Below are 23,765 nucleotides of genomic sequence, written 5' to 3'. Positions count from 1 at the left end.
GAAGCCTTTTTATGGGCTTCGGTGAGCTGTACTTCATCTCCAAGATGGATTTAGTTCTGCTGACATTAAGACCTGGAGAAACACTTTTCTTCCAAGAATGGCAGTAACATTTGTTTTATAGCAGGTGTGTGTTCTATATGACTAGTATGCTCTGTGCTATGCCAGCATAGATATATGGGTGTGCAACCAGGCAAGGGCGAAAGAAGAAGAGTGCAGACAGCAGAGAGGACCCACACTAACTTAACTCCACCAGGATGTTGCCCAAACTTTATCAAATGGGTTGCTTCAGGAATCCTGCATCTGAACTGGTAAAACAGTTCATGGGTCTTTCCACCCTTTGCCAAGGTACATCAGAGCTACCCTACTGCAAGCTCTCCCAGAATAATTGCCAGGTCTTTACTCACCCTGCAAACATTCATGAGTCTCCAGCACTTTCTGCCCTGGTGACTGCATGGTTTTTCCCTCCCCTGCAGAGCAGCAAAGACCCTGTCTATAACTGTGGGGCCTTTTTTTTAAAAAAAAAATAATTGCTATTTAAATGAGGAATCCTGAAGGTAAAGGTACAACAAAGGCTGGCAGGTTTCCCCAGCCCCCAGTGTCACAGGTCACCCAGGAGGACAGCAGGAGCTGTAGCAATAGCAGCTGCACATACACCACACTGCCACCTGGGAATTAGATTTTCATATGGACTCACTTGGTTGTGGGGGGGAGTAAAGAGAAGCAGACACCAAGCTGCACCCTGCCTTCTCCTGGTAGCAGAAGTACAAGGTGCTTCTTGAAGTAAAAGAGGATGCAGGCAACAAACTGCAGAGAGGGATGGACTCTCCGTGGCTGCACAGTGAGCTGGGCTAACAAGTCTGGAAAGCAGAGCTGTTTAAATTGAGCTGGCTCCTGTGCAGAAATTAGAAGATCTATGATGAAACGCTTGGCCTATCAGCCAGAGGGGACAAGATGCCACTCGTGGGGTTGCTGTCAAATCTTTTGGTAGCTCTTCCCGTCTCTCAGAGCAGGTGAGAGACCAAGCTGTTGATTCCTTCCACCTCCAGCAGCAGCTCCAGTGGCTGCGCTTTCTGCAAGGAAAACAACTGAAGACGGTGGTTTTCCCTTTTGTTTTTTAAACTCAATTTGGATTCATATGCATGACCTGGAGGCTGTCCATCTGAGTGACTGGCTCAACCAAATCCTCTCCCTTCGAAGTAGTAGTTAAATCCCTTTCTGTCAAGGTGTGTTTCTTGCCAGGAATAAGGGAACTCTACCAAGAAAATGATTTTTCTGCCCTGACTGTGCCCTTCTTTATAGCTTGTCTGGTGCCCAGAGACAGCATGAGGAGGCTGGGGGAAATGGGAGAAGAAGAGCAGTGCTTAGAGTTATGCTCAAGTGGTTGATAAATTGTCGACAGTAACTCTGTGACAAGTCAGCCTGAGTAAAGATGAATTATGGGTGAAAAAATTAATATACAATCAGAGACAAAAATGCATAAAATGCAGTTTACCTCACATTTGCTTCTTTGGTTTGTAATTTGATTGATCACTTCAGTTATATGAACCTGCAAATGTTGGCGCAGTCCCCTGCCAAGTGTTTGAACAAGACTTTAATACTAATGACTGTTTTGTTCAACTCTATTGATTTTCAGGTACTTTGTTTATTCATTTAGAATTCTGGAGACCCGTTTTCCCAGAATTAGTATCATATTTGTACTGGCAGAGGGAGTAAAATAAATATAGAGTTACATGCCCTTAGAAGGCATTATAATATTCAGGTTTTAATTGCCTTTAAGATAGTAAATATCAGTGTGTAGCTGCTTTCTCAGTCTATAGTTTATCTTGTTCTGTTTCTGTGATGTTGTTCTAGTGAGATCATTTCTTGAGGAAGAAGGAGCCCCTCCTTCAGAGGCCTTGCAAACTATCTACATAATGGAGACGCTGCAAGCCGAGTAAATGATACATGCATTATATTACATACTTCCCTGGTCTCTGACAAATTAGCCCAAATTAATTTTTTTTTGCCAACCTGCCTGGAGCCATTAGCACTCCGCAATTATTCTAGGAGACTTGTCTCTAATTATGAATAAAAAATATTGCTCCGTTTGCACAGAGCACAAATGCTTCCAGTGCGGAGCTGGAGGAGAAGAGCACCTAACCGGAGTGAGGGCAGCCCCGTTGCGGCGGGTCCCTGGGCGCTTGGGCAAGGCAGGCTGCCCTGCGCGTGGGCAGTTTCAGGAGCAGACCCCTGACGTTGGTGGGTAAGAGTGGAAGGGGCACTCCTGGATCACCAGAAGGGCTGTACGAGCAGATGTCACTCGTAATGGGGTCCTGTGAGTCCCGAGTTGCCACCAGTGGCCTGTAGAGCAGAACCTGGGCCAGGGCTGCAAACGCAGGGAGATGCACATGTGTAGGCTCTCCCGCTGCATGTTTCTTGCCCAGTGAGAGATTCTCCTCTACCTTTGGTATGAGGGTAGCAACCTTGGGAGTCCTTCAAGTCAGGAAGCAAAATAATACTGCTCATTGGAAGTGTAGGCTTACCACAGGGAGCTGAAAACCGGGCAGTTTGTAAAGCTGTTGTGATATGCCTTGTGGTTTAAGCTGCATCAACAGCAAATACTCTAACATTGGCTTCAGCACTGCTCCAGAACAGTGACAGTGGGTACAGGTATCCAAGCTGGCTGGTTTAGGATGACTAGATGTTTTTTCAAAAAAGTTTATTAGCTCACATGGTAGAGGGCTTTCTGCACAAGGTCCTGTGATACCTTTCTCTAGCAAGTGGAAAGGGCTGAAATAGGGTGAGGTGTTTTAGGCACTGCCTACCAAGTTCCCCTTCTGGCCCCAGGAGCAAGCAGGTTTGCAGGAGATCATTCTCAGCCTGTCTGCAGATTGTTTTAAGCCAGCTGGCCGGTTCAGTTAAATGGCAGTACTTTAATTGATTTTGTTGGGGCCAGAGTAATGGCTTGACTTCACCACTGGAGTCCTGCTGCTGGCAATCTCTTAAACGGTCTGTGTTGGAAGGAACTTGTACTTCTCTTTCTGCCTTTCAGAGTGCCTCTTCTGCTCCCCATCACTTTTCTGCACCAGATTGTTAAAGACCTTGTGGCTGCAGATTTTAACTTAAGCTCCAGTAGCAGGATTTTGCTGGGAGTCATCTTACATCAGAAAAAATATACATATTTATGCTAATGACATTTTATCTTATCAAAATAAGCTTCATTGCCACAAGCACTCAAGCTGGTTCATGTCGCCTCCATCAGGTCTTTCACTGACTTTGTAGAAAGCAAAAGCCACATCCCTCACGGACATTACTGCGGCCAGCCTGTTCTTTGACAGAGTAGGAGCCAACCATGTCTGATTGGAAAGAAGAAACCCTTTGAGGTTTCATAAAATATAAATACACCCACTGTTCTCTCTCATCGCTCTCTCTCTTTCAGTGAAGATGCGAACTGCTTCCCGGGAGGTGAGGCAGAGCTGGGCTGTGGGGTGGGAGTGCTGCTGCATTCCTGGTGAGAGCACGCTGCCAGCCCAAGGCAGACCTTGTGGCTGAGACCCGTTTCCTTCTTTTGAGACCACAGGCTGCAAAGCAAGAATCTGGGAGGCAGGCTAGGTCCTGGGGAGGAAGATGCCCTCCTGTTAGCCTTTCTTTTTGGAAATAGGTAAATCTACTGAAATGTGAGTTGTTTCTGCTGCAGTCAGAACTGAGCGCTGAAGAGACAAGTTATAGATGAGTGATAGCAGAAAGCACAGTTTGAGCCACTAGTTCTTCCTTTTTCACTTGTTTCCCACCATTTCCCCTGTTCCTCTTCATTGGCACAAAATAAAATGAAAGGAAAAAAAAACCAAACCAAAAAAGCAAACAACCCCAAAAGCCAAACCACACAACCCCAAGCTTCCATCAAATAAACCCAAAGAAAACAGGGTGCCATGGGGGTTGCAGGTTGCTGTGTGCAGCTGTGTCATACCAATGCAGATGCTGCCCCAGGCATGACCTCTGAAAACAATTCTCAGAGGTGACCATTGGTCATGATGATGATGGCAAGGATGTCCTCATGATGTGAGGACAAGGAAGCATTGCTCATGGATGCTGACTGTGTTTTGCAGAGGTAAGGTAGAAAAAGTAAACCAAAATGTTGAATCCAGAACACACAGAGTCCAAGTCCAAAAGAAACAAGTGGCATAAAATGAGCAGAATGAGCAGAAGTCAGAGACTTGCCCTTTGAGGAAAAGGAACAGAGTCAGCCTTTGTGTGTTTTAGATCTGGGCTTGCAGGGAAGGTCAGTATTTTGCATCCAGACACATATAATTTGGTCCGGCTGTCCCATCTGCAGATTGAAAAGTGGGAGTCGTTGAACAAATGTGTTTTGCTAGTGGTGTTTATCAAGCTTTGCAGTGTTTTGGTACCTTGTTATGCATATTCCTAGTAAAATGATGATGAAAATGAGTTAGAAGGGAAAGCTGGGAGTGTTTTGTAAATGTCCGCTCTCCTGGGAAGGAGCTGGCTAACAAGGGTGATAAATGAGAACTGGAATTGGTTTGTGTGTTTGTTTATGATGAGAAATAGGTCTGTTTGCAAAAAAATTCATTACTGGTAATACATGGGCTCTGTGGAAAGCATTGAAAGAAGGCAGTGAATGAAATCCCAGTGATCCCCCTGCCCCGTCCATGATGTGGGTATCTGGTGTACGCTGGGTGGCAGGGCTGTGCCCATTTGGGCAGATGGGGCTGGCTGCTCCCCATGACCTCCGCACACCCTCCGGCAGCAGCTGTGAGTTTGTCCATCAGCTGCTGGAGCCTAGGGAGCCCCTTCCTCAGCAGCGGAGGAAGCAGAGGAGCTGTAAGAAAGAGAGGAGGCTGCTTGCTTAGCAAGAGAGGTTGTGTGAGCTGCATGGCCTTTGGTGGCAGGTTTGTCATGCTGGTGTCAACCAGGGATTACAGGTGGTCCATGAAACTGAGTGTTTTCGCCTGGATGGGTGTTTCAGCTTTACAGCTGACCCTGAAGTCCTGGATGAAATAACTTTTGCAGCAGGAGAAGATCTCATCCTAAGCATTTCAGAGAGAGCATTATCTGCAGGCAGGGGGCATTCAGCCTTTCCCCCCTTGCTTTCTGCTTTCTGTGCGCAATATTGCTGTAGCTGCCCAGTGTGCATTTCTCTTGCTCTGCTGCTGAGAACAAGAGTCTCTCCTCCCCTGCCCAGCAGAAAGGGATTGATAAATCCTACTTCTCTGGAATTTTTTCATCTATCATACTCAATTCTAAGCCACTTTCTTCAGCTGTCTCCCAAGTTATTTTATTGCAGAAACTACAGCAGCTGGTAATGTACAACATAACTGTAGTAAATGCAATGTTTGGGGTTTGGAGGAAGCAATTGCCCAGGGAGAGGAAACCAGGAAACTGTCTTGGCTCATTCCTAGCATCTCTCATCTATTGGTGACGTACCCAGAATTTTTTAATACTATAGACACGATGAATTAACCAGATATTAAGCACATGTATTAATGTGACACATATATTAAAAAATAATAACTTAGAAGTCTGTGTTCCTTGCTGCTTATGCTTATTCTTCCTTATCCCTTTATATTGTTCACTATACATTTCTGACCCTTGTGTACCACAGTTAATTAATCTGCTTTGATCACTGCCTAAATCATTTATAATGACATGCTAAATTTTATCCCCAGCAAAAAAATGTCAGTAATGGTTGCTTTAAATGCAAATATATGCTGCTTTAATATTCCAAGCTGGCATGCCCGCTGTTCAGTAAGGTGCCATCACTTGAGGGATATTTTCTTTTTTTCCAAATGCTTTAATGCTATCACTTGGCGAAGCATACTTTTTTTCCCCCGTGTTGAGTTGCCATAGCTCCAGCCTGATAAATATAAACTTGCGCTGAACTTTACCTCGGAGCCCTCAGTTAAGCCAGCAGTTATGTCCTTAGGCTGGGCTGTAGGAGGGACTGACGGCAGGTCATGGTCAGACAGAGCAGTTTGTCCTTGCTAACTATTTTGATCAGAAACAAGGTGCTAACGTGTTTGTGATACACCAGATTTTTCTTTCCGTTTGAAACATTTTCAAAAGTAATTAATTTCTATCTCCTTTTAAAATTTTATTTTATTTTTACTGATCCTTAAAGCCTATGGAACAAAAGCCGTTACTCCTCCTGAAAGATAGTAAATGGGCAGTATTATCAGCCGCCTTCATGCTGAGTGCTGAGGGGAAGGACAGAGGCCATCACACAGACACTGCCTCACAGATATGACTGTTTGCAACATAAATAAATGGCATAATAAATGTAGGACAGCATATGGGAATTATCACCAATGAGATGGAAAGATATTGTCCAAAAGTGAAAAAGGAGCAGCAGGGTAAGCACACTAGTGTTACCCTGACAAAAGCAAATGCTTTCACCTGAAGTTTGCACCTAAATCTGCAAGCTGAGCTCATCTCAGGGGCACTCAGCAAATGGCCACCTCATGAGCAGGGGACCCATAGTACAAACTTAAATCACCCTCCCAGACCTCTGTGGCCGTCTTTTTTCTTTTTTCCCCTATATTGAAGTTGTGAGATCTCTTCCTAGCCATAGGAAGATGTAGCTGGGTTTAGAAAGTGTTGTTCATCAGAGTTATTATACAGTTGTTGAACATTTTGGACTGCATGAGCATATCTGGAGCATCTCCTCACCTCCGTGACTGGGAAGAGTCCTTATGGCAGGCAAACCAGTGTGGTCCTTCTGTGCTGTTGTACAGGACAAATTTCTGAAGGCCAGGGGTAGACACTTAACAGCATGGTGCAGAAACAATCCCTGCTTATTCCCCATGCCTCAGCATTTAGCCAGGCAGGACGCAGGGCTGTAGACCCAGGTGGGCTGCAAAAATGCATTGGTTGAGGTTTTTGCAATGGCAGAGCCTTGAGGAAGGCTCAAGAGCAGGACCTTGGCAGTGCTTGGCAGTTCTTGGCTGTGGCAAGCGGCTGTCGGTGTGCATTTGACCACAGCCCTGCTGCACCACTCATGGTACATCTGTCCTGCTGCCAGCGATGCTGGCCCCTGGCTGTCACTCACACTCACAGATGGTGCCCCTTGCACAAAATGTCCTCTCCTCCTTCGAGGACCATATGTATAAAGGGATTTGAGGAATTATTGGGGTATCACCAGTAGCTGATTCTGTAACCCATGGCCTTATGATGGCCAACCTCTTCTCCTTTGATAAGGACGTCTTTCCAAGATCTTGCAATAGTTCTCCCACTCTTACTTTGTATTTAGGTGTAAATATCCTCATTGTGGAGGAATCCCCAAATGCTGCTTCAGCACAAGTCTTCATGGACCCAACAGAAGAACAACCTTGCCACTGTCAGTGAGAACTTGCCCTCCAGGGCAGGTATTTGCAGAGTAAAAAGCTAACCTTCCTAGACTCTAAGCATCAGATTTGCCTTCCAAACTCTATTCCCTGTTTTGTACCTTCCAGCATATCAGCTGTTCCCCTGCTGAGATGAACCTCAGCCATGTAATAACCCTTACCAGTGCAAGACCAACTGTTTCCTCTGTACCCTTCTCGGCAAGTCAGACTGACATTGCACGTGTGACCCTTTTTTTTGGCCATCTAATGAATGAGTTGTTCTTCAGGAGGAATCACTGGAGAAGTCTGTCCTCTGCAGCTCTGCAGCTCACACAGTGCAGTCAGGATATGAATCTCAGCTTTTCAGCTGATCTGGACTTTTGCTTAGGAAATAAATGATGCCCTGGAGCAAAATAAATGAACTCTTGCAACTGGAGTTTCATAAAGGGTGATTGGATAATTGATTGTTAGTTCAATAAAAAGTAACTGATGATGATTTTGTGAACTCATACATCATTTTTTGTCCTGTGACTGATATATTTAAAAAAAAAGGCAGGAAATAGGGAGAAAATTTGGTAGGATACTGTGAGGCTGACCTGTTTTGATTTTTTTGTTTTGTTTTGTTCTTGCTCTTCTAGGTGGGGCTGAGTACTGCAATAAGAAAAGCAAAAAGGATTATGAAGACTTCCATGGACTTGGTAAGAAATCAGTGGCATTAGGGTGTTTTACACTATACTTTCATTTTATCAGAAATGAGTCCTTGTTTATTTTGCCTGATTGTGAATCCACCTGATCAGGTAATTAAACTGAATGCTGGCTCACTCCTGCTTGGTGTAGGACCTGCTCTATCAGGTGACACTGGGAAGAAGGAGAGGGAGATAATAGAGAGAAAATACTAAAATATGGGGAGAGCAGAGAAAAACCTCATTAAAAATGCAGACTGCTTGTAGAGTAGGGATAACTCTCTGTATCTATCCAAGACATAAATTTATGTCTGAAACTCAGGCAGCAGCAGAGGATCTCATCTGTGAGCACCACAGTTTAGCTCCACGCTGAGATGCTTGCTTGTACTAGCCCAGTTTGCCTTTGGTGGGGCAGCCAGCCTTAAAACAAAATATAAGTAGATAGAGATTTTGTTTAGATTCTTTTACAAAAGCGGGAATTTCCCACTCAGCCTTGCCCTGTGTTTTTCCACCCAGAGAAGGTTCCTTCCTTCCTTCAAACTTCTTCTGGTGCTTATTATTGTTCCTCCTTGTTTCATGCTTCTTCCTTGTCCCTTATCATCCCTGCCTTGTCCTTGTGGGGGCATATGTAAGAGGGAGCCTCATGAATCAAGCCACTGCCTCAGAGCACAGCCACTGCACTTTGGGGTTGTCTGAACTCAAGCAATGGCCTAAATGCAAATTCTGCATATTTTTCCTTTATTTGTGAGAGGCTGCCTTTGCCTCTTGAACTTGAAAACTGGGATTTGAAATCTTCCCACCTCCGCCAGTTTTCAGATTTATAGAGAATCTCTAACGGGCAGCAGGGAAGGGAAGGGCAGCTTTTTTTCTGCTGGGTTCACTTATATGAGTCAGCTTAGCCATAGGTTTTGCTTCCAGTTGTCTTCAGGCACTTAATGCAGAGCAAACGTTTTAGCTGTTTGTGAAGAAATTATAGATATTGCTTCTTCATGAATTCTTACTTTGATGCTACTCACAAAAGTGAAAATTGAGGTGGGAAATTAGTATTTGGGTAATTGCCAAATTGCTGAGCCAGGGAAATAAATAATGCGCTGGAGAGACGGGTCTCAGCTCCTGCAGAACAGCATCCAGCAGGATCTTATTCATTTTCCTTCCTATTCGGCACTGTGCTACTGATGGCCTGAGATTTCCACTCAAATTACATGAAATGTCTAATCCCCTTGTGCTGGGTGCAAGTCCCCTTGTTGACACCTGCAGCAAGATGCCTTGAGTCGAGGAGACCCTCTCTGTTAGCCAGAGCCTGGATGCAGGTGCAGGGATGAAGAGGGATCAGCGTGCAGGTGCTGCCCCTCAGGACACAAGGCTCCTTTGCTCCCTTGTGTGTGCTTCTACCCTTGGCATATTCGGCTGCACCCCTTGCATGGCTGGGTCTGTCTGGCCTTCATGGACCAAACATGCTGTGTCCTTTTAGGCTCTTCTGGGTAGCACGGCATGGTTGGCATCAATCTTTAGGTGCAATGGGGTCTCCTTCCAGCTTGCCTCTACTCTTCCATATCCCCAAAGCTGCTCAATGCCCTCATACCTCTCTCAGTCTCCATTGCAATGCCCTTGACCCCTTCCTGCTCCCAGTTGACAATTTACCAGCGGGAGGGACAAGCAGACTGTGCCCTGGCTATATACAGCAAGGTCATAGTTGTGTTGCTCCAGTAAACGTGTTTCTAAACCTACATAACTGCACAATACAAGGTCAGCTCAAACTAAAACCAGTATCATGTGGTTGGTTTGGCTTCTTCTGCAGTTATTCCTAGCATGTTTCCTCTAGTGACTCTTGCTGAAACTTATTTTAAACCTAGAAAATTAAAAATAACAACATTTCTGGAGGCATTACTGTATCTCTCAAATTCCCCTTCAACCAGATTACAGTTAATTTCAAATCCAGAAAAACAATGTAATAGGAAACACAAAGGAAAGATCTCTAGGAGAGAGCACAGCATGTATCAGGCTTGAATAAGTCCCATATCCCAGAGCGGCAGCATGTGATGAAATAGTAAGAAAATCACCTGCACAACCTGAATGTTGCCAAATCAGGGTTTTTTCACCTTCCCAGGCAGATGTGTGTACCAGTGAGCAAAGGCCAAAGCAGCTGAGGTGCTCTCGCTGCTTTGGGAGAGGGTTGCCTACCTGAATGTGTGGCTGATGATCCAGAAATGCCCTGTCTGTGGTAGAACATCTCTGCATCCACACTGCTGGAGAGAGAAGAACGTTCACCTGACCTCTTTTATGCTCTGGCTGATGCTGGACAGAAATACCAAATTATATCAGTTCAATCTTCCCGTATCTGCTGCTTTTGCCCTATTGCATGTTTGGGGAAAGCCTTCTGAAGAGGTTCTTGCAAATTAGCTATCCCCATTTTTGCTTGGCAGCTGTGTGTGAGCATAAAAAAGGAGATGTGATTATGGCTGTTGGTAGAGGGAATGGGAGGTTGGTCTGGGTCCCAGGGGTTCATATTTACTGGGCGTTTCTTAGGATCATTGTGGATTTGGGAAAAAGGAAAGGTATTTTCCAGATGTAGAGATGCAGTGAAAGTGGCAACAACCCGAAAAAAGTCTAATAAATGTCTTCATTCATTGAAAGTAGTGAGCCATCTGTGAGCGACTGGCTTAAACCAAACACCAACAAGCATTAGGGACTCATAATTATTCTTTTTTGTAAAATCAATTAAAATAATTATGGAAATGCCATTAGGGAATGTTAACAGACAATTAATAAAATACTGCTGTTATCAATCACTGCGAGCACCTCTAGCTCTAAATTTTCTTATGGGTGGAGAAGATACTAAGAGGCATCTTTGGGCAACAGCAGTGAAAGAATGATTAATAGAGTCGTGGCTGTAGCATTTAATAAGAGTGAGCGCCATGTGTGCAATCCTGCCGTGACTACATGGTCCCTGCAAGTCGCGTCCTGGCAGCAGGAGAAGTGAGAAGCCACAGAGGGAGCAGAAGGGAATTGCAAGGCAGAGGGGAGCATGAACCAGTCTCCTGCTCACCCATTCACGTTACTCAGGCACAAGTAACCCATTTCTGCCCCAAAACACATACTGCAATTGTAGCCAGGCTCTCCTGGGAAGGACCCTGTAGTGCCTGCTCACCTGTGGCATCACCCATACCACTTCCAGGTTACCATCATGCCAACTGTTCCTACCAAAGTTAGGCAGTCTCTGGGGCTACAGGATAGTTTTCCTTTAAAACTAATGGAGATCTAGTTGGCAATAATTTTCAAATGACTAGCTGAGGAAAAGGCAGGAAAGATTTTATTCTACTTACAGCAAAGGGTAGACTTTACATGCAGTCTGTGAGCAGAATGAAAGGAGGCTTTATTTATGTATATATTTCTTGCAAGCCCTGTAGTTTTTCTTTCTGGTGCACTTTCAGCTCCAGATGCCTTAACTTCAAAGACTTTGCATGCTGTGACTTAGGCTGAAGTGAAAAGCTGACAGCTCAAATGAAAACACTGCAGATCTTAGCCTGATGGAAAGCTTTAAGAGCCTCTAGTGCTGTTGTAGGTAGGATTAGTCCTACATGGAGGAGGTGGGGGGAATTGGCTTTCCTCCTCTTTCCAGGAAGGTGTACATAGGTTTGCAAAGCTCTCCGAGAAAAGCTGGCGTCCTGCTTGTGTGCCTCTCATGCTCTCTGCCTACCTGGCCTCACATGCATATGCACACACAGAGAGCAAGGAGGAGGGTTTCATCCCTACTGTGCTGCAGGACATAGCCACAAGGCAGCCAGAGGTGCAGAGGGATGGGGAAGAGTGCAGGGCAGCTGGAGCCTCAGCAGTGGGACCAGGTTGGTCTTTCCGCTCAAGGAAAGGCCCCACTCCCTGGCTGCTTTTGGCAATTTCCATCCATTTCTGTGATTGTCTGCTGGTTTCTCCTGTGACTCCACCAATACCCCTTCCACCTCATGGCCCCCTCCAAGCTGGTGAGACGCCAGCCTTGTCATTTGAGTGTGTTGGACGGCACTGAAGAGAGTTAATTAGCAGGGGTTTTTTTTGCAAGTTTCTTCTCTCTTGTCTCCTGGATTTTCCTCCTTTTTTTCCTCTGTTTTCTCTATTGCATCCTTCAGAAAGGGCACCGTTACAGCTCCATCTCCACTGTAGGTCTCCCCCACAAGGTATTACCCTTTTTCTTCTTCACCTTGCTGCTTGGTCACTTCAGCCACCACTGCAAATGTTGGCTACCATCTTTGTGCTTGGGGCTCTATCCCTCCTTCGTTACCCCAGCCCTTCTCTCCACACAGAGATCCTGGCTGTGACATATTGCTGTGGCTGACCTCCTGCTCTGGGCAGTCTGAGACCCTTATCTCCATCACCCCTTGCTACCTGTCCAAACACACACATCTCTGCCTTCCCTGGAGCTGCAGGGCAATGCGCTGCACACGGTGGCCTCACTGCCCAGCAGTGCTGCCTTGAAGTTCTCCTTTGTCACTCAGAGTTTATATGCTGAGGTTACTGCCCCTCACGGTGAGTAATAGCCTTTCGTTGTCCTCTCCTGAGCTGTATCCAACCTTTATCTTCTCTTTTATGTTAGATTTGGGTTGTAATCTCATTAGGGCAAGGACCGTCTTAATTTTTTTCCAGTGAATATAAAGTGTGTAACACAAGGGAGTTGATCCAAGGACAGAGCTCTTAAGTGCTATGGCCATATAAATAATTACCCCTGTTTGCATAAAGTTACGAGTATGCCCATCTGCTCCTCTGCTCCATATTTACATGCTGAATGCAGCCTTCGTGAATACAGTTAATTAGACTGTGCACCGACTAGCACTCTGTATTTATAGATCACTTGAATGTCCTCAGTGTTTAAAGGCACCTGAACTTACAGTGAAGCCACCACACGAGCAGCATGTTTGTGGAATTGGCTGCCAATGCAAAATGCAATGGTTCCACAACGTGAACATTCATTGGGAAGGTCTCTTTCAGCTTCTGAAGCCACCTGGCTACCTGGAACCTCAGCTGGATTGGCCCATGGCTTTGGTCTACTAATATTGAAAACTTTAAAAATATTGAAAAAATTATTATCTTGCAGCAGCTGTCTTTCACAGCTTGCACATTTGGCCAAGATAAAATGTAGTAATGAAATTTCCAGGTAAACATCTCATTAAAAAAACAAGGCCATTCTATGCACGTGCTGGATCCTCCCATTTCTCCTCTCTTTGGAGTTGTTCCTGACCTCTGACTTATCCACCCCTCCCTGAGTGTGCAGAAACCAGCCTCATGGCTCACGATGTGTTCCTTTCACTAGTTCTGCACTAAGTGTCAGATACCATCATGTTTATTGAACATAAGAACAGTAATTTTTACAAAGAATGAAAAAAAAAACCCAGACCTTGGGTACATGAGAGGAGACAGTTTCATGGGAGCTTCTTCATTCCTTTTTAATTTGACAGCTCCTTGAAGCAAGAGTAGTTGGTTTGTAAAATGTTCAGTCAAAATCCTTAAGTTGACTGCTGTGTCAGGTCTAAATCCACTGGCATGTAGCATCCTTAATGGCATCACTGGAGTTTTCAGATGTTTCTAGGCAGAAAATACATGATTTAGCTCTGGACTTCACTGATGCTGAGTATCCAAGCCACACCACCACTATGAACTAATGCATCCATCTTCTTTTATCTTCTTCCCCTCCAGAAAAGCTTCACGGGGTTCTCAAGTGTTTGTGCATTTCCTCTTCTGGCTAACCTGTGTGAGAAGATTAAATAGTATGTATAAAATTTTCAATCCTTAACCAGAAACAGAATACGGTACATTTGTTTCTTTCAAAAATCATCCTCAGTTAACAAAGCTTCCTATACTTTACTTCTGTTGGTTTCCTTCATAAAACCACTGTCCAGGTAGCACAGAGGGAGGCTGCACAGAGTTCAGGTAAGCAAGATTCCTCAGAGGGATCCCTGTGCTTTTTCAGCACTTAAAATACTTGTGTAATTTTAGCAGGTCGCAGAGGTCAAATATATGACACACTCAAAGATACACCACCTCCAAGAGGGAACCAATTTCTCCTGAGGTTTCCTGAGCCCAAGACACTCCTCCGTTTCATTTCTCCACCCAGCTGTGGTGCCCATGGCTCAGCACAGGAAGCCACCAGCACCTATATAACTCTGTGAGGAACACGAATTAAGTGGCAGTTGCAACATGTAGGAGAATCTCAAGGTATTTAAGAAAGCCGGGTGGATGGTGGACAGGAAAAAAACTTCTGGCAGTGCTGACTTTGAGTCAGTTTCTGAGAAAGGCTGAGGGCATCAGCTGGGCTATTACTCCTAAAGCGTATTTATCAATGTACTCCAATGGGTTGGAGGATTCAAGCAAATTAAGACTAAATCAGTACTATCAGCAGTATATTTTGACTGATTTGACTTCCAAGATTAACTTGCTCACCTATTTCTGCTCATTTAATTGAAACTGCAAATATCAGGAGTTTATTTGGAATGGATTGATTAACATGAAATGTCTTGTAAGTGCCTTTGAAATGTAAGTCAGGACAAATAATCTGGTGAGTTCAGACAGTGGAAGAAGGAATCAAATTGTATAACGTGTTGGATCAAATGTATGCAACTCTTTGGATCTCTTTCTCATGGACTCTCACTTGCTTTGGTTTTCTCTTTCTTCTTTCTGTACCTACAAAAAACTGTTTGGCAGTTGGAATTTTAGCTGGTCTGGATCTGTGCCAATTCCTTGCAGCCGAACCAGAGAGGTAGCCCAAAGCAGCATGTGGAAATCATTGACCACAGACAGATTAAAGGTTATAAGCCCCACCAGGAGTGCATGCCACCTGTCTTCTCTGCGTGTTTTCTTATCCTGATGCTCATGCAGTCTGAGGAATCCATCCTCATTGCACCTATTTGCTCGCTGAGACAGGTTCAACATCTCTTATGAGTTCAGGAGGTTGAAAAAACTCAGAAAAAACTTTCCAAGGAAAGGCTGACTAGCATGTCATTCAAAGAGTGCTGCCCACTGGGCCAGATATGAAAGGCTGCTCAATATAGGTGAGCTAAGCTCTGTCCTGTAGCCAAAAAGAGATGCCACGCTTGGGCAGCACCATGTGAAAGCTAATACATGTCCCAGCTAAAACAAAAGCGGCACAGAGCTGACACCATCATTTTAACACCTGCTTCGGGTACTGCTCAAACCTATAGGGTTGCTGAAAACAAAAGTCACAATGGAAAAAAAAAGATGTAATTTTCAAAGGTTAATGTAATTAAGCGCTGTGGGGGACCACTGAGGGCTCAGGTCTCCACTGCTCAATTCAAGGTAAAATACTTTTCTCAAATATGTTTGAGCATGGCGAGAAGTTTGTGGGTCTACATACATATATTGCAAGATAAGGCTCTGATCCTCAGTTAAAGCATAAGGCCACCTGTGCATTCAGTGTGTACGGTCTTTCTTCATATTGAACCCACTTTTAGCCTGTAAAATAACATTATTTTTCTTTATACGTGTAGCTGCAGCCTTGCATGCTAACTGAGTCTTCTAGACTGAACACAACAGGAGAGAGACGGTGTAAAGACTTGAGGGATGAAAATGAGAAAGGATATTTGCCATTTGTTTTTAACAAAAGAAGGAGGTTGGTCTCCATCAGCATGAGGCCCTATTGGGAGCTGTTTCCCAGGTAGAAGAACTTCCATTAGTTTTTCATATCTGGCAGATTTGCAAGATCTGCCAGGCTGAGTGTAGTATTTATTTCCAAAAAAATTATAGTTACTTTTACCACAGATTTGATGTCCTAGTTTGTTTTAGAGACTGAAGGTTTGGCATTGCAGCCATACAGGAGCCCATCAGCCTCACCTCCACAGCTCAGTCAGCAGATATTGAAATAAATCAAAATTTGCTCCTTCGGACGGAATCGCTTTGCTGAAGTACAAGCACAGAGCTAAAAGTGAACATGGAGCCATGAACAACGTGCCAGCTGTTATCTGTTCTGCACGCTTTACCATGGTTTTTTTTTTCTTTCTGAATAGGTTCCCTTCCATATGTTAACACTTTGTTTGTTTGTTTTGTTTTTTACAGTGTTATAAGAAATAAACTGCCTTTTGAAGATTTTGATGGAGATAAATTTAGTACTTTCCCGGTAAGTAAAGCCTTTCCTTTGGTACAGTGATCCCATGATAATAAGAATGTCTATAGGATTCCTCCTACTTTCTGAAAAGCCTTATTCATTCATGTGAAAATAGATATAGGAAAGAAGTGAATGAAGGGGTTTTTTTCTCATAAAAGGTGGGGGTTTTTTTTCTGGATGAAAAAAACAATCATTCATTTATGCCACCTGGGGACATGCACACATAAAGCTGTGCTCCCTGCAGAAACAAATTGCTCTGCTGCTGAGTGGTCTGTTTACTGAGTTAATAAGAGTTGAAGTAAATTCATATACAAAACTAAATTAAATTGCCAGCTTGTCTTATTTCTGCACCAAAGTATGCAAGGTGTCATTTATTAAAGCCTAGCAAAGGGATTCTGGAATACAACCCATTTACCGGGTTTTATTTTTACACCTCGAATTAGCGTTTCATTTTGGATATTTTAAACTGAAAACACAAGCATAGCAATGACCATCCTATCTGTGTGCTTCTCCTGGCTTTTAGACATTGAGGGGCTATCACTGGCGAGGCAGAGACTGCAATGACAAAAACTCCACCGTGTACCCTGGCAGACGGTAAAACTTTTCGTGATTTTAAAGGCTTCCTAATAATTGTGACTTCTTGAAGAATGAGCTCCAGATTTGGTTTTGGCCATAATCTAAGAGAGCATGCCACTGCTGGCTGCCTGATTTCACTGTGCTGGGGACAAGAGGGGATGATCGAGACCAGGGATGTGGTGCATTAGCAGGGGTGGTGCACAGGTTTCTTTCCTTTCTCTGAAGCATCTGCAGCCAAAATTGGTCAGACAGACCGAAGATGGGGATGGAAACCAAGCCGCTGGGGCTTACAAGCCTTATGCCAGTTGAGCTAACGCGGGCTGTGCCTGCTTTAGGGAGCAGCAGGGCGGGAGGGCAAAACAGCGGTGCTCATGGCTGGCTGCTGAGCTCCAGCATCCAATCCTCATGTTAAGTTGCTGGAAACATTGAGCTAAATATGTGCCTTTCTAAGTGAGTATCTTCCAGGTGAATACCTCCCAGCTGCCTGAGCATGGACTTCCAGGCACACCTGAAATGGAGAGCACAGCCAGTTGTAATAACATGGCCTTGGTACCTCACTCTTGCTATTTCATCCTGAGCTCAAAATATTCTTTCAAAAATAGAGCTCTCCTGTACCATGGGTTTGTTAAGAAGTTGTTAACCAGGACTGATTTTAAAGCATAGGCATTCACTGGCTTGTGACTAGATAAGATGATTTTGAGGGCATGGGTTTGGAAGAATTGTATGCCACCAGCCTGGGCAGCACACCTGCATTAGCAGAAATGGGCTTACAGAGTCCATGTGTAGTGCCAGACTGAATAGATGGAGTCTCCCTGTAGAAGAGGCCCGAGCTAATTCTACTGTGTTACGGGCCAAAACAAATCTTCATTACGTGCACTGAATTTGGAGCGAGGGTTTTGGTGGATTTCAGCAAACACTTAAAAGCAACAAAAAGGCAGGGAAAAAGGGTCTGTTGTCTTAGACCCTTCTCGTTATCCCTGTTCACTTCATGTAAGTGAATATGCAGAATAAAAGGGTAAGTTTCATCCAGCAACTTCCAGTATCATCTTTAAATTAATTTTGCATTTTGCTACAAAAAGTTGCCTCTCCTGGATTCAAATGGGGGAAAACCCCCCACCCTTCTGTGCAGAAAGGAATTTCTAATTATTTTGTATTCTTAGTGAAAAATGGCACGAAGGATCTGATTTCCTCAAAAGTCCCTTTTGCTTCATTTTCTGTAACACTGTATATCCTTATGTAACTTTGTTTTAGTCCTGATAATTGGGATGTGAAAAGTGACTCTAACTGCAATGGCATATGGGTAAGTAAATGAATTTGCATCTTATACTTCCTTTCTGATGCTGCGTCTCTTTTTTTCCTTCTTTTGAATTAGTCTGCAAATGTTTCTTTTTTATTTATTCTGGTTTATTAACTGATTGGGAATACTCCTATTTATTTACTGCCTTTGATATTCCAAGTAATAAAACCGTATTTATTAAAAACTAAGGAAACATAGGGGAAGCAGTTATGAGCGTTTGTTTACTGATGCTTAAGATTATTTAAACTACAGCTATTGTAATTAATTTAAATGTACACATACTCATTAAAATAATGTAATGGAAAGCATCGTTATTATGATGCAGTGCTTCCTGCAGGCAAACATTCAAAAAAAGCTAAATTCTCAGCCTCTGTTTTGTATTGCCATTTTCAGGCACTAGATAGATACTATCATCTGCCCCTTCTCTCCTCCAACAGGGTGTGGATCCAAAAGATGGAATTCCCTATGAGGAGAAATTTTGCAAAGGTAAATCTTTACAGTCAATACAAGAAACAATGTCTCTTTTCTTTTCATTTCATAAATGCTTCAATATTTTCATGGTCATTGCCAATGTAGGGAAAGATAATGGGCTTTACGAGTCATGAGGAATGTAAAATGGCAAAATATTTTTTTTTTTTTTAATTTGGAGGATGGGCAAAGATAAAACGTAAAAAGCACAGGCTGCCGCTAATTTACTGTTAAAAGCCAGCTCAGTTATGAAGTTAAAATACATGGATCAGGGACAGCAGCCAATGGAGATATCACCTCTGCATTTTTTTGTGATGGCTGAAGCCTAACCCAGAGGGATGGCATTGAGATTCAGGAGAGCAGTTTAACATCTGTGCTTGTCCAGTTTGACCCGTTGCTGTAAATACCAGTAATCATGCTGATACTTTTCCGGAGAAGGCCTTAAAGAGGGGAAGTGATGGCATCAGCTGACCTCCCTGACAGCAACGTGGGTGCCTGTGTATACACATATGCACAAATAACACCCTCACTAAACAGCCGTGACTACAGTTGCTGCTCACCTTGCCTTATATTTAAATCAGCATCCTGGGGATGAACCATTGCCTGGCAAGACTTTTCAACAGCTTTAGATGAAAGGCAATCTACAAATGCTCAGTAACATTAATTATAAACCAGCCAGATTGTTCTAGCAGAAATATTCTTATGAGTAGCACATCCACCACCAAGTCATGTTATAAGGAGCTTTGAGCAATTTCCTGGGTAATCCGATTTCCCTAAATGTTTAAGTACTTTTTAATGCATATTCTATGGGTAGTAAAATAAATGTTGGCTGCACAGCAGAGCCTCTGCTGAAATAGCACATCCATCCTTGAATACAACCAGGATTTTTTCTGATTAGCAAGACCTCTCCCTGTTTTTCATGCCCATTCCCCAGCTGTTTCTCTAGGGTTGTTGGCAGGTGTTTCTTAGCCAGTTTTTGCTGCAGATGAAGTGAAAACCCCATTGTAGGGTCTGAACGTTTCAGCCATGTGAAGAGTGATATAGCCAGTCACCCCGTGACTCCATCAGCTGCCTCTGCTGTTGCTCTTTAAGCATTGCTCTCCATGCTTTGTTTCAGTTTGCTCTATCTGCTCATGCGACTAACAAAGTGCATTCATTAGGTGCGGACTCGCAAGGGGTCGTGCTGTTGGGAGACTCAGCCGGCGCTCACTTCCACATCCCTCCCGAGTGGATGACCGTCACACAGATGTCAGCGGTGAGGAATCATGTTCAGGTTGCCAAAACTGCTATCACGCTGGTTGCCATTGGCTTTCTCCCCTGTGCCACAGGTTGCCAAAGGGAAACTAGTGCAAAATGCTTCACTGCACTGGAATTTATCATTAAGGTCTCATGTGTGTCCGTCACCTCCTGCAGCTGCTCTTCTGAAGATAAAACCCCATAGCCCTGTGCTACTGCTGCTCCTCCGACATCTGTGCAATTGGGTCAGGGAACAGTTTGGCTCCAGCTGCGCAGCGCTGTGCCAGAGACACAAACCAGGACATCTGGCTTTCCATGCACATGCCTGTGGTTCAAGGAGGCCTGCGCTGTCTGTGGGATCAGTCCTGCTCTTGGCAGCCTTATTGGTATGGCTCCTTGCTGTGTAAGTGTTGCAGAAGTGACCCTGCTGACAGTCTGGAAACTTCTCTTTTAGGCACCTGGCTTTGAAATGACATGTCCTGGATTGTTTTCCCTCATCTGTGGCATATATGAAACAGGTCTAGTATTCCAGTATTTAAGCCCTGAGCCTTTTTGAGCAAATACGTCTGCAGGTGTTTGAGGGTCATCCAAGGGTTTATAATGGACTTGTCCTAAAGGGAAGAGTTTCTGTAGTGACCATAAAATGTCACTACCACACTGATGTCTAGCTTTGGGCAGTATCCCAGCATTTCCCATTTTCAAACAACAAAATGTGCCTGGCTGTGAATTACGCTGAGCCTCAGCTGTTGCAGTTCACTGGCATGGAATGAAATAATCGAGGGGAAAAGGTCATTCCAGCAAATAGCAATTGGAGGGTGGAGGTAAATGCACAGGTATGCTCCTGTCCTTCCCTATTGCTTCCTATCCTGAGCCAGTGTCACTCCCTACTCAGGGAGGACTGTGCGTTGTCCTTCTCTGCGTGAGGTCTGTTGCACAGGGGTAAGCAGATATATCATCATTGCCTACGTTCCCTGGTGAAAAACTACTACTCCTCCACTGGCCTCTGTAGAAGAAGGATGTGGACATTTTCTGGAGAACAATACTTATCCAAAATGTCAGTAGTTACAGTGCTGTTGGAGGTCTGAGAGTTTCATCTGTTTTCCCACTTCTGCTCCCAGAGCTGAGCTGATTTAAATGTTGCAGATTAGCAGTTGTTTTTCTTTGTTAAACGTTTATGAGCAACAGTTAGATGAATGACACTGATGACAGAACTGATGATGAGCATAATCAATTAGCACTAATGATAATTGAGATTATCTTGTCTAATAAAGATGGTAATAATACTAATGGTGATGATGATTCTGGCAGCAACGCTGGTAGCAGAGCCATGTAGGCAAGAATAGTTTTAGAGTATGTCAGCATTTTATTATCACTGTAGTGAAGGTTTAGAACGCATTTGTCTTGCTTGAAGCTTGCTGGTCCACTAGCTGGATGGGCTGAGGGCTGGTAATGGTATGCAGAGGCAGAAGCTTCAAGGTTGGGAGCTGGAGTGTAGATGATAAAGTGAGTTTTGATGGCACCTTGTTGCTGTCTGATGAGTGTAGAACAACTTGCATGGGAAGGGAACTGGTGCTCTCTGTGTCAGGCTCAATATATATGTGCTTTCAGTGCTCAACTCCATCTGGCTAGTGTGTGTGGAAGATCAAGGACTGGTTGGAAAGGGAAAAGTGGGCTGCTTTCCTTTGCAGAAAAGGTGACTCCTGTTTAGAGCTGGTGCCCTGCACTGGGGCGAGGAAGGCAAAGAGAGGTGTGCTCAGTCTCTGGCGTTTTGTAGTCACCCCACTCACAGTATATAAAATAAGACGAGTTAAGACATCACTGGAATTGGAGAAGCTAAATGTAATGTATGAGTAAGTAAAAAGGAAGCCTGGACTTCACACACAGACCCAGAGCTGCCACAAGCCAGTCCCAGGAGAGACGTCTCTCCTGCACCAGTGCAAGGCACCAGGGCTGGCGTCTGTTCTGAGCCTAGTAACGAAGGGATGCATTAAGGTATTGCTTAAAATACCACTTACGGACCCAGGAGAAGAAGGTACAAGAGGATAATATAGATAACCTCCTGCCGCTTCGGACGCTGGGTACCCTGAGCTGGGCAGCATCAGACAGACCCATGACGGGGGTACGGCACGGTGTGTTGGTAATGCAGAGGAACTCGGAAAATCAGTTATAGCAAGCCAGGACAGAGCACGGCTGGGCTAGTTACCTTGCAGGGAACACAGCCCTCCTACAGCTAGCTGAGCTCTACAGAAGCATGCTGCACGGCCACCCAGGTGTCTGGGGTATGTGAGATTCGGGATAGAAAAAAACAAGTTCTTGTCTAGGACTATTTGCAAGCTTTCCTAACCATCCTGGCAAAAATACAGCAGTTAAATATTAACGCAGAGATACAGAGACTTCAGTCGTATAAAAAACCCAGTATCTGTATTTAAACTCCAGCAACAGTAAAAACTTATTTAATTTGCAGCCCACCTTAAGAAAGTAAGTTGTTGCCTGAGCACAAAAGTGCTAGCAAAAAAATTTCTGAGCTAATTCAGGCTTTGTCACTGCCTCTTCCTCTTGCTTGTCCTGTGTCTTGCTTTCTGTGTGTAGAATGACAATAGCAGCAACTGAGCTGCCTCAGGGGTGTAGAGGTGTAATACTATTGTCTCTTGGTGTGTAGTATTAAATACCACTGGCAAATATCCTTCATTCATAGGTTTAATTAGCAAATTAACTGGCTTTGATCTTTTTTCAGTGGAAAGTTTTTCTTGAGGAGAATTTCTAAGTGCATCCATGGTTGGTTTTGCAACCAGAGAGAGTGCAGAGTCTATGTCCTAATCTCACAGAAAACATCCTTAATCTGGGACGACAGCATGACTTTGAAGTTAGGGCTCTGAGAGGGGAAGGATAAGGCATTAGCCTCGTGTACCTGCTGTTCTCCACTGTGCTGTCAAGCTCGAGATGCTTCTCCTTGATTCTGTGAAAATTTCTTTGATAAGACACATAGAAGAAATAGTTTATCAGTTGGTTTTCTCTACAGTCAATACTAGAGTCAGTTTAAAGCTTTAATTTCACTTTCAATGGAATCTCAACCCTCTACATGGAATTCCAAATAGGAATTTCCCCCACCCCATACACCTCATCCAGGATTTTCATCATGTGTACAAGGGAAAAGTTGTGTGCCTGTTAATTCAGATTTATTAATTTTATTATTTTATTGCTTTCATGTTTTTCTATCTTTTTACTTACCTATTTTATATACATTATATTTTCCTATATTTCTTATCTATATTTATCCTTATACATGTTCACATATACAAGTGTAAAGTAAAATTTACACTTGGTAGCAATGCTGTGGACCCTTCTGTTAATCATCACTACATCAGTGGCAGCTGTTAATTCCCATTTTAAAGCTAATTAGGTAGGGAAATAATTTTCCAGGAGAGATGCTGAGAATTTAGTTGAGAGGCTCTGCAGAATGGTTGTTTCCCCTGATTATGCTCCACATAGTGTACCATGCCAAGGAGCAGTAACGATGAGGGAGGAAAGAAAGAACATGAATGAGAAATTTCCTCACTGAAGCAGGCTCAAGATGTCATTTGGGTAACCAGATGATTAGCATGGGGTTGCTGAGATGGATATTTGGACTGAACAGCTTTGGAATTCAGGTGCCCACGACATCATCTCAAAGACCATTGTTGGGAAGCTGTTATATACTGGATTTTGGATTTCCCAGTCTGATTGGGAGCTTACAGCCCTTGGCATTAGCCTCTCACAGGGTAGTAACTCCCCGTGTAATCCAGTGGAGGGGGACATGCTTCTGTCATACATCCCACGTCAAGAAATGCATCAAGTTGCATCATTCCCTTGTTCCATATCAAGACCCCTAGCGCCTTCCTGGTCTTCCTGTTTTCTTAAACTTAAGTGATCAAATGCAGAGACCTGAATCATGTTCCTGCATTAAGCAAGCATGCTGTTTTATGGGGGAAGCTTGCAAGCACCTGAGTGTCAGTCTGCCTGCACCAACACAGCTGCAGGCACTCCCAGCCCATTTTGTCTGTTGCCAAGCCTGAGATGTGTGCTCAGAGTGGGGACTCACTTGTTCC

General features: G+C 44.0%; 1 protein-coding gene across 1 annotated transcript in view; it reads left to right on the top strand.

Moving 5' to 3' along the window:
* Positions 1-23,765, top strand: part of AOAH (acyloxyacyl hydrolase) — a gene marked incomplete at its 5' end in the record, with an annotated part of 80,545 nt that overhangs the window by 21,871 nt on the left and 34,909 nt on the right. The window contains 7 exons of the mRNA XM_005442444.4: positions 7,955-8,014; positions 13,682-13,752; positions 16,055-16,115; positions 16,627-16,697; positions 17,931-17,979; positions 18,414-18,462; positions 19,605-19,699. Coding sequence (XP_005442501.2) covers positions 7,955-8,014; positions 13,682-13,752; positions 16,055-16,115; positions 16,627-16,697; positions 17,931-17,979; positions 18,414-18,462; positions 19,605-19,699 — 456 coding nt within the window. The remainder of the gene's footprint in view (positions 1-7,954; positions 8,015-13,681; positions 13,753-16,054; positions 16,116-16,626; positions 16,698-17,930; positions 17,980-18,413; positions 18,463-19,604; positions 19,700-23,765) is intronic.

This window comes from Falco cherrug, chromosome 4 (assembly GCF_023634085.1).
Source record: "Falco cherrug isolate bFalChe1 chromosome 4, bFalChe1.pri, whole genome shotgun sequence".
NCBI classification, from domain to species: domain Eukaryota; kingdom Metazoa; phylum Chordata; class Aves; order Falconiformes; family Falconidae; genus Falco; species Falco cherrug.
This window is presented reverse-complemented; position numbering and strand designations above follow the sequence as displayed.